The 10,934-nt window shown below is 33.6% G+C and overlaps 2 protein-coding genes across 2 annotated transcripts; one reads left to right on the top strand and one right to left on the bottom strand.

Moving 5' to 3' along the window:
• Window positions 1-5,074: 5,074 nt before the first annotated feature.
• Window positions 5,075-5,862, bottom strand: LOC133326063 (sarcotoxin II-1-like). The gene is made up of 2 exons (XM_061534739.1): window positions 5,693-5,862; window positions 5,075-5,630 (listed from the first exon to the last, which is right to left on the bottom strand). The coding sequence occupies exons 1-2, from the start codon at window positions 5,860-5,862 to the stop codon at window positions 5,075-5,077; spliced, it is 726 nt and encodes a 241-aa protein (XP_061390723.1).
• A 1,783-nt stretch (window positions 5,863-7,645) lies between these two features.
• On the top strand, window positions 7,646-8,432 carry LOC133326062 (sarcotoxin II-1-like). The gene is made up of 2 exons (XM_061534738.1): window positions 7,646-7,815; window positions 7,877-8,432. The coding sequence occupies exons 1-2, from the start codon at window positions 7,646-7,648 to the stop codon at window positions 8,430-8,432; spliced, it is 726 nt and encodes a 241-aa protein (XP_061390722.1).
• The last annotated feature ends 2,502 nt before the right edge of the window (window positions 8,433-10,934 follow it).

The following is a 10,934-nucleotide window of genomic DNA, read 5'->3' as shown; positions in this document are numbered from 1 at the left end:
CCGTCCGTCCGTCCCCCTGTCCGTCTGTCTGTCTGTCCATGTTAAATTGTAAACAAAGTAAAGGTCGCATTTATTATCCGAATTGGATGAAATTTGTTAAATTTTGTTAAATTGTAAACAAAGTAAAGGTCGCATTTATTATCCGAATTGGATGAAATTTGGCATTCGTCACTTATTTGGCCCAAGGACGAACCATATTGAAATAGGGAAAAATCGGTTCAGATTTAGATATAGCTCCCATATATATTTTCGTCCGATTTAAGGAAAATAAATAGTACATCAGAGTCCCTAAATATCTTTCGATTTTCACGAAATTTGGAATATCGTACTGAATGAAGTATAGAATGATGTTGTTCAGTTTCCAGTAAATCGCTCCAGATTGGCACAACATTTTCCACAACTTATTGAAGTTATTATGAGATAACGTGTGGCAAGTTTTGTTGAAATTGGTTCAGATTTAGATATAGTTCCTATATATAGTTTCGTCAGATTTTAAGTAAAATGTGCACCAAAGACCCAAAGTTATATAGTTTATATAACTTAGCATGTGGAAAGCTTTATTTAATCGGTTCAAATTTGGATAGAGCTAACATACATATTTTCTCCCGATTTTAACTAAATAATGCACCAAGAACTCAAAATATGGTCGATATTCTGTGACAAGTTTCGATTAAATCTGCTTAGATTTCGATATAGCTTTTATACATATTTTCGTCGGATTTGAAGTAAATGGCGCACCAAACTCCTCATGTGTATCAGATATGTATCCAAACAATCAATGGGTATCCGATTGATATATGCTTTAAATTGATTTACATAATTTTGTCCCATTGAAAAGAATCAACTCTATATCTGACCAAATGAAAAATTTAGTATAGGTTGCAGAAATACATGTTTCCAGTTTCTTTTTACTTGTCCTTCAAAAATGCGACGTCTGTTAAGATTCATCTGTTGAATATACCCAAAGTGGTGAAGGGTATCATATAGTCGGCCCCGTCCGACTTTTCAACTTTCCTAACTGGTTTTTTATTATAGCAGTAGACTGAAATACCTTAAAATTTAAAAATAAAATTTTATATAAAATTAAATTGAAGTAATTTCACATAATATCGACTGTAAAGTGTACTTGAAATCCAAGAGTACTACATTATGTGTAACAATAGCATCTTATTTTCAAACATCCATTATGCGTGAATGATTGATGTTATCCAATGTTGTTGCAATTCCTACTAATGTTTGTCTTTTGAAAATTTAATTTTGTATCTAACAGAGTTGATTGACCGATTTTTTTAGCGGCAATGAACAAGTGATATGACACCTTCCGCCTGTTGTTCAATAGGTATAACATGTTCCTACTGACAAGCATTAAGAAGAATGTTATTGACTTTCGTTTTTTGTTGTCTACAACAAATATGGAATTTCTAAAAAATTTAGATGAAGCATTGAAGAGATTATGAGCATCCAAATTTTGTATATATATTTTTTTTAATCTGATAAAATGTCTCATTATTTGTGTTTTTTTTTATTCCAAAAAAATCGCAAAAACCAACAATGAGACACATTTTTTTGTTCGTTAAACATTTTTATCTAACAACAAGTGTGAATATATCTATTCATCTATCTTGTGTAAACAATCTAAAACCGTTGTATACTCTATCAAGATTCCATGAATTCCGAAAAAATAACAAAAAAGCTAAGAGATGAATTGATGATGAACTCAAGTAATGGGTAAATATTTTCATTACATTTGTAGGCGTTTGTATGTGTGTGTGTGTCTATTTTTTCGGATGATAGAGAACTGACTGTTTGTTTAATCGTTCGCATGTCACATTAAATTTACACTGTTAATTAAATCAAACAAATAACAGCAACTAAAAACTAAATGAAGTGTTTAGAAATACAACAACGGCAACAGAAAACAAATGTATTTGCCAACTACTAATGTAATTGAACTTGTTGGCTCATCATTACATGGAAATATATTAGGGTTATACGAAGTGCCTCGAAGTCAACAATAAACTAACAGACCGCGAATCCTACGATTCCAATGGTCATAGATAGCAGCTACAAAATACTACTTAAAAATCCACGCCTATAGTTATGATTGTGGCTCAAAAAATACTATTTAAAAATCCACGCCTATAGTTATGATTGTGGCTCAAAAAAATCCACGCCTATAGTTCAAAAAATAAAAATCCACGCCTATAGTTATGATTGTGGCTCAAAAAATACTATTTAAAAATCCACGCCTATAGTTATGATTGTGGCTCAAAAAATACTATTTAAAAATCCACGCCTATAGTTATGATTGTGGCTCAAAAAATACTATTTAAAAATCCACGCCTATAGTTATGATTGTGGCTCAAAAAATACTATTTAAAAATCCACGCCTATAGTTATGATTGTGGCTCAAAAAATACTATTTAAAAATCCACGCCTATAGTTATGATTGTGGCTCAAAAAATACTATTTAAAAATCCACGCCTATAGTTATGATTGTGGCTCAAAAAATACTATTTAAAAATCCACGCCTATAGTTATGATAAAAATCCACGCCTATAGTTATGATTGTGGCTCAAAAAATACTATTTAAAAATCCACGCCTATAGTTATGATTGTGGCTCAAAAAATACTATTTAAAAATCCACGCCTATAGTTATGATTGTGGCTCAAAAAATACTATTTAAAAATCCACGCCTATAGTTATGATTGTGGCTCAAAAAATACTATTTAAAAATCCACGCCTATAGTTATGATTGTGGCTCAAAAAATACTATTTAAAAATCCACGCCTATAGTTATGATTGTGGCTCAAAAAATACTATTTAAAAATCCACGCCTATAGTTATGATTGTGGCTCAAAAAATACTATTTAAAAATCCACGCCTATAGTTATGATTGTGGCTCAAAAAATACTATTTAAAAATCCACGCCTATAGTTATGATTGTGGCTCAAAAAATACTATTTAAAAATCCACGCCTATAGTTATGATTGTGGCTCAAAAAATACTATTTAAAAATCCACGCCTATAGTTATGATTGTGGCTCAAAAAATACTATTTAAAAATCCACGCCTATAGTTATGATTGTGGCTCAAAAAATACTATTTAAAAATCCACGCCTATAGTTATGATTGTGGCTCAAAAAATACTATTTAAAAATCCACGCCTATAGTTATGATTGTGGCTCAAAAAATACTATTTAAAAATCCACGCCTATAGTTATGATTGTGGCTCAAAAAATACTATTTAAAAATCCACGCCTATAGTTATGATTGTGGCTCAAAAAATACTATTTAAAAATCCACGCCTATAGTTATGATTGTGGCTCAAAAAATACTATTTAAAAATCCACGCCTATAGTTATGATTGTGGCTCAAAAAATACTATTTAAAAATCCACGCCTATAGTTATGATTGTGGCTCAAAAAATACTATTTAAAAATCCACGCCTATAGTTATGATTGTGGCTCAAAAAATACTATTTAAAAATCCACGCCTATAGTTATGATTGTGGCTCAAAAAATACTATTTAAAAATCCACGCCTATAGTTATGATTGTGGCTCAAAAAATACTATTTAAAAATCCACGCCTATAGTTATGATTGTGGCTCAAAAAATACTATTTAAAAATCCACGCCTATAGTTATGATTGTGGCTCAAAAAATACTATTTAAAAATCCACGCCTATAGTTATGATTGTGGCTCAAAAAATACTATTTAAAAATCCACGCCTATAGTTATGATTGTGGCTCAAAAAATACTATTTAAAAATCCACGCCTATAGTTATGATTGTGGCTCAAAAAATACTATTTAAAAATCCACGCCTATAGTTATGATTGTGGCTCAAAAAATACTATTTAAAAATCCACGCCTATAGTTATGATTGTGGCTCAAAAAATACTATTTAAAAATCCACGCCTATAGTTATGATTGTGGCTCAAAAAATACTATTTAAAAATCCACGCCTATAGTTATGATTGTGGCTCAAAAAATACTATTTAAAAATCCACGCCTATAGTTATGATTGTGGCTCAAAAAATACTATTTAAAAATCCACGCCTATAGTTATGATTGTGGCTCAAAAAATACTATTTAAAAATCCACGCCTATAGTTATGATTGTGGCTCAAAAAATACTATTTAAAAATCCACGCCTATAGTTATGATTGTGGCTCAAAAAATACTATTTAAAAATCCACGCCTATAGTTATGATTGTGGCTCAAAAAATACTATTTAAAAATCCACGCCTATAGTTATGATTGTGGCTCAAAAAATACTATTTAAAAATCCACGCCTATAGTTATGATTGTGGCTCAAAAAATACTATTTAAAAATCCACGCCTATAGTTATGATTGTGGCTCAATAAATACTATTTAAAAATCCACGCCTATAGTTATGATTGTGGCTCAAAAAATACTATTTAAAAATCCACGCCTATAGTTATGATTGTGGCTCAAAAAATACTATTTAAAAATCAACGTTTAAAGAAAAAGGGTTATGATTGTGGCTTAAAAAATACTACATAAAAATCCACGCCTATAGTTATGGTTGTGGCTCAAAAAATAATATTTAAAAATCCACGCCTATAGCTAGGATTGTGGCTCAAAACATAATATTTAAAAATCCACCCCAATAGCTCTGATGGTGGCTCAAAAAATATTATTTACAAAAATCCACGCCTACAGCTCCTGATGGTGGCTCAAAAAATATTATTTACAAAAATCCACGCATATAGCTATGACGGTGACTCAAAAAATATTATTTACAAAAATCCACGCCTATAGCTATGATGGAGGCTCAAAAAATATTATTTACAAAAATCCACGCCTATAGCTGTGATGGTGGCTCAAAAATATTTTTTAAAAAAATTCACGCCTATAGCTATGATGGTGACTCAAAAAATATTATTTACAAAAATCCATGCCTATTGCTATGATGGTGGCTCAAAAAATATTATTTAGAAAATCCGCGATAATTGTTTAAATAGTTTTTTATTATTCTCTCTTTTAATCCAAATTTTTATTCTATTCTAAAAATGTAATATATTATCATTTCATATTTTTTACATCACTTTAACCACGGAAATAATGACTTCCACCAATACCAAAATTATAGTCTCGTTGATTTTGCAGTGGGCCACTTAACCATTTCGAACCAGAACCAAAAGCATCTATGCGAGTATTGCCATCATCAGATTTAAATAGGTTTGTATGACCAGTCACGGATGCTTGTTTACCAAAACCTTCAAATCGCGATACACCACCACTCAAACCGTGTCCTCCTTCATTAGTCCATTTTAGGGTACCACTTTCCTTGTTGAAACCAAAACCATTGTTCAGTTTTGTATTGGTATGTGAATAAAGGGCATCCACGCTATTGCGATCATTATTGAAAATATTGTATCCCACTGACTTAGTGAAACTGTCACTGACACCCGTGTTAATGTCACGACTCAAAGATCCACCAACCCCGAGGGAATTCTTCCAATCCAAAGAACCCGATGAAGATTCAGAAAATTCACCATTGGGGAAATAGGTTTTACTTTGGGTTACAGTGCCATCCACATTGTTCGAAGGACTGCTGAATATATTACTGCTAACCGAATTGGTTTTAATTGAGACGCCATTGCTGGAAAACAGAAACAAAGTTAAGAATTTGTCATCAACTTCTTTAGAGAATCATCATTTTACCTTGTTGAGGGATTATCAGGAGAACGACGAACTCTTAGAGGACTTTCTGCCTGAATAGGTGGTGAATAATATGGTAAATTTTCTCCATAAACTCGTGGTGGTTGAGCTACCGATAATGTGGCAAAGGCTAGAATGCCAACACAAGCTCCCATCAATAGAATGCACTTCATGTTGAGTTAATATTTATTTTTGAACGATATTATTTCGGAGGAATACTTTTTGTGTGCTGATACCATATGTTTGGGTTTCTTAGACTTTTATACTTTCAAAACATTTGTTGTTTTGATGCTCCTCTGTCTTATCAATTTTGTTAGCGTTTTTGTGCTTTCTGGGATTCACCATCTCAGAGGGAATTCACACATGCAGCCTCAACTGCTTACTGCAAAATGAGATAACTTCCCCAAAAGTATATTTTTTTTGTGTGGACAAAAGATCGGTACTTTACAAATAGGAAGTTATTGGATCAAGTGCACTAACCTTTTTATTAATTAAAAAATTCTGATTTTTAAAGAATATTTTATAAAGGACTAGCAAAGCTATAGGCGTGTTTTTTAAGAATATTATATCAAGAACTAGCAGAGCTATGGGCGTGGATTTTTAAACAATATTTTATAAAGATTTGCAGAGCTATTGGCTTGATTTTTTAAAGAATATTTTATAAATGACCATCAGAGCAATAGGCGTGGATTTTTAAACAATATTTTATAAAGGACTAGCAGAGCTATAAGCGTGGATTTTTAAGGAATATTTTATAAAGGACTAGCAGAGCTATAGGCGTGGATTTTTAAGGAATATTTTATAAAGGACTAGCAGAGCTATAGGCGTGGATTTTTAAGGATTATTTTATAAAGGACTAGCAGAGCTATAGGCGTGGATTTTTAAGGAATATTTTATAAAGGACTAGCAGAGCTATAGGCGTGGATTTTTAAGGAATATTTTATAAAGGACTAGCAGAGCTATAGGCGTGGATTTTTAAGGAATATTTTATAAAGGACTAGCAGAGCTATAGGCGTGGATTTTTAAGGAATATTTTATAAAGGACTAGCAGAGCTATAGGCGTGGATTTTTAAGGAATATTTTATAAAGGACTAGCAGAGCTCTAGGCGTGGATTTTTAAGGAATATTTTATAAAGGACTAGCAGAGCTATAGGCGTGGATTTTTAAGGAATATTTTATAAAGGACAAGCAGAGCTATAAGCGTGGATTTTTTAGGAATATTTTATAAAGGACTAGCAGAGCTATAAGCGTGGATTTTTTAGGAATATTTTATAAAGGACTAGTAGAGCTATAAGCGTGGATTTTTTAGGAATATTTTATAAAGGACTAGTAGAGCTATAAGCGTGGATTTTTTAGGAATATTTTATAAAGGACTAGTAGAGCTATATATATTTTTTGCAGTACTCTCAAAAAGGAGTGAAATTTTAAAGATTAGGTTTCCAAACGCCTTATTTTTTTTAAAGCACCTGCTAGTCCTTCATAAAATATTCATTGACAATTTGCGGGTGATTTTGGGTAGGTCTTCATTGTGAACAGATTACCGATATTTGTTCTTTGTATAATATTGTGTTTAAATCAGCTATAATTTTGCTAGAACATAAGAAAATTTTAGACACCAAACGCTTCAAATAATTTCTTAAGGAATTTATTGGTACTTTCCCGTTCACCTTATAGTACCTCATTTATATTGGCCCATAATGTATTCATGTTGATATATGGCAAATTATTATTGTTCCTATTTTACTACAATAAGCTGTTGTGTGTAAAGCCCCTAGACGATGGATGGTGAATCCCAAAGAAATAAAGGCAAACCGGAAATTTGATAAGACTTCGTGTTCCCAGTCACAAAAAATATGTGTTTGAATATAAAAGACGTTGCAACGAAAACAGATGGCAGAACACAAAAAGTATTCGAACTAAATAACACCAACAAAAAAAATTAAAACTATTTACAAAATGAAGTGCATTCTATTGTTGGGAGCTTGTGTTGGCATTCTAGCCTTTGCTGCTTTAACAGAGGCCCAACCACAACGAGTCTATGTGCAAAAACTACCATATTATCCACCACCAACTCAGCAACCCAGGATTATGAGAGCTCGTCGTTCTCCAGATAATCCCGCAACCAGGTAAGATTATAATTCATTAAATTTGTTAAAGAAATTTTTTAAATCCCTTTTCATTTTGTAGCAATGGAGTCTCAATTAAAACCAATACCGTTAGCAGTAACATATACAACGGTCCTTCGAACAAGGTGGATGGCACTGTAACCCAAAGTAAAACCTTTTTCCCCAATGGCAAATTTGCTGAATCCTCATCGGGCTCGTTGGATTGGAAAAATTCCATGGGTGTAGGTGGTTCCTTGAGTCGTGACATTAACCATGGTGTCAGTGATAGTTTTACCAAATCATTGAGTGCGAATATTTTCAATAACGATCGAAATAGCGTGGATGCTATTTATTCACACACAAATACAAAATTGAATAATGGTTTTGGTTTTAACAAAGAAAGTAGTGGAGTGAAATGGACTAATGAAGGAGGACATGGTTTGAGTGGTGGTGTAACGCGTTTTGAAGGTTTTGGCAAACAAGCATCCGTGGGTGGTCACACAAATCTCTTTACATCTAGCGATGGTAATACTCGTTTGGATGCATTTGGTTCTGGTTCGAAGTGGTTAAGTGGTCCATTGCAAAATCAACGAGACTATAATTTTGGTATTGGTGGAAGTCATTATTTCCGTGGTTAAATGAAATTTGTGAAATACAATTTGAACTGATAATAAATACTATTTTTAGAATAATATAACAATGTATATTTTTTATACTGATAAGGGTTAGCAGCAGATGTGACATCTCAGAGCCATGAGACACGATTTTTAGATAAGCTTCGTATGTGAATGAAAATTGTAGTAATTTTCAAAAATAAACATTATATAATAATACTCAGGAAAAAGGGCCAATAATTACCAAAAACAAAGGAACCCCTGAGGTATATGCAATATTTCGTGATGTTTGGAAAGACATAGTGTGTTGAAACATTATTCGCATGGAATCGGTAATATATGAACCCATATAGAGTAACTTGTCTTTCGCGGCATCTTTTCCGAATCATGTTTTCCCGGAGTAAAATGTACTCCATTTTAATTTTTTGTTATTTCAGTTTCGGTTCATTTGAACCGTTAAATAGACAGTCATACGAATTAGTCGGTAGATCGCTTTCTCCCATGGAAAATTTGTGATGTTCGGCTATATTGATATTGAAATATTGATCGTAGACCAATATTGTTTTTCTGGTCTAGAGGGCACAATTTTGACCCGAATACCTCGATCTTTTTCACAAAAATATCTAGGTCTTTGTCGACCCAATTCTTTAGCCAACGACTTTTTGCTATATAAAATTTCTGCATGTTTGGGTCATATTTGTAGCCTCTGGACCAGAAAAAAAGATAAAAATAAAGTTTTTGTTCAATTTCATCATTAAATATAAACCGATATGGGTATTCTTTTGCCAGAACCAGTCCGTTTTGCATGAATATTGGTCCATAACTGTGGCCTGCATCGTGTTTAGAAATTATAATGGGAAGGCGGACGGAGGGACACACATATCTAGATCGAGTCAGTGATATCATCGGTTCGGTTATAGTCGGACGGGGCCGACCATACGATACCCTACACAACTTCCATGAAAATCTAACTTTTTGTGGTTCTATATTCTGAGATTGGGCAATATTTCGTGATCTTTGCACACTTTTGACTGGCTAGAGGTCAGCAAATGTTACTAATAATCAGTACAGCCCCTCTAATTACTTGCCCAGATTGCCTTCACCATGGGTTGTGTTGTGGGTTGTGTTGTGATGTTGTACAAATAATTAAATTTTCGGTCCACTTCATTCGAAAAGTTATTATCTGATCGTCACCTAACATTTTAGGTGTTGTCCTTGACCATAACTGGAACCTCATGGAACATTTCAAAGCGATCAGCGCTATATTTCCGCCCTCCAGTGTGGTAAAAGGTTACTAAATAATATATGAATACGTAAGCACCTGTAAATATTTAAGTGTAACTCTCGCATCCGAGTAACTACGACAATATAATTGGTATCAATTTAAAGGTCAACCACTCCTCTTGGATATACTATCAACTTCTCGGATCTATGTCCTTCAGTGGTAAATATATACGATATAGAATAAAAATTTTGTCATTTTTCACACAAAAGTTAGGGTCCATTTGACCCGCTAAATATTGACCGATCTTCATCAAAACAGGCATGCTTATTCTTTGGCCCGATCCCCTTCTCCATGCAGAAATTCGCGGTGTTTAGGTCATAATTGCGGCCTCTGGAGCGACCAGAAAAACCGACAAAAATTAAGTTTTTGGTCCATTTCATCCCCTAAATATTACACTATCTTTTCCAAAAACAATAGGGGTCTTCATTGGCCAGAACCCATCCTACATGCAAAATTTCGTGAAGATTGGTCCATAACTGTGGCCTGTATCGTGTTTACAAATTATAATGGACAGACGGACGGACGGACGGACGGACACACATGTCTAGATCGACTCAGCTAGTCGGGATATGACGATCGGTATACTTAAAGGTGGGTCTAGGAACAATATTTCGCGGCGTTACAAAATTTTGGGGCTGCACAAAGCTATAATACCCTGACAACATAGTTGTGTAGGGTATAATTTTATATGGGCTCCATAATTATCATTTTCGGTGCAGATGTCTGTCAGCCTCCAAATCCACGAAATGTCAAATAAAAGTCTTTTCGTTTCGAAAATTTGTCATAAATCATCAAGGCTATATTAAAACATGGACTTACAAGGACAATTTTCTGCGTAGATGTATGTATATTTTTCTTCGTTGTGCATTTACACACTTTATTTGGTTCAATCATTATCTTCTTCAAATTCTCGGTCACGCGAATTCCACTTGGCTCCTCCACATTTTTGCACTCTCGCTGAACCATCGGCAATTCTCTTCTTCCGCTTCTCATCGGCCACAGTATATTCCACAAGCTGGTCGGCACATTCATTTTCATCCTCCAGGGTATCCATCCTCAATTCTCTTCATCTCGGCAATAGAGTCGCTTCTTCTTCGGCTATTGGCCACACCATTCAACTTTGTATGCCGTGACATTCGCCTTTAAATTCCAGACCGCATTTGTGAACACGATACAGTCCACTAATCCTAAGAAGACTCATTAATATTTAGGGAAAGAAATGTACCCAAACTATATTTTTG

Source organism: Musca vetustissima, unplaced genomic scaffold (assembly GCF_032173495.1).
Source record: "Musca vetustissima isolate MV318-11 ecotype Yass unplaced genomic scaffold, APGP_CSIRO_Mvet_v1 utg10524, whole genome shotgun sequence".
NCBI lineage: Eukaryota > Metazoa > Arthropoda > Insecta > Diptera > Muscidae > Musca > Musca vetustissima.
The sequence above is the reverse complement of the archived record's forward strand: the minus strand, read 5'-3'. Positions and strand labels throughout refer to the sequence as shown.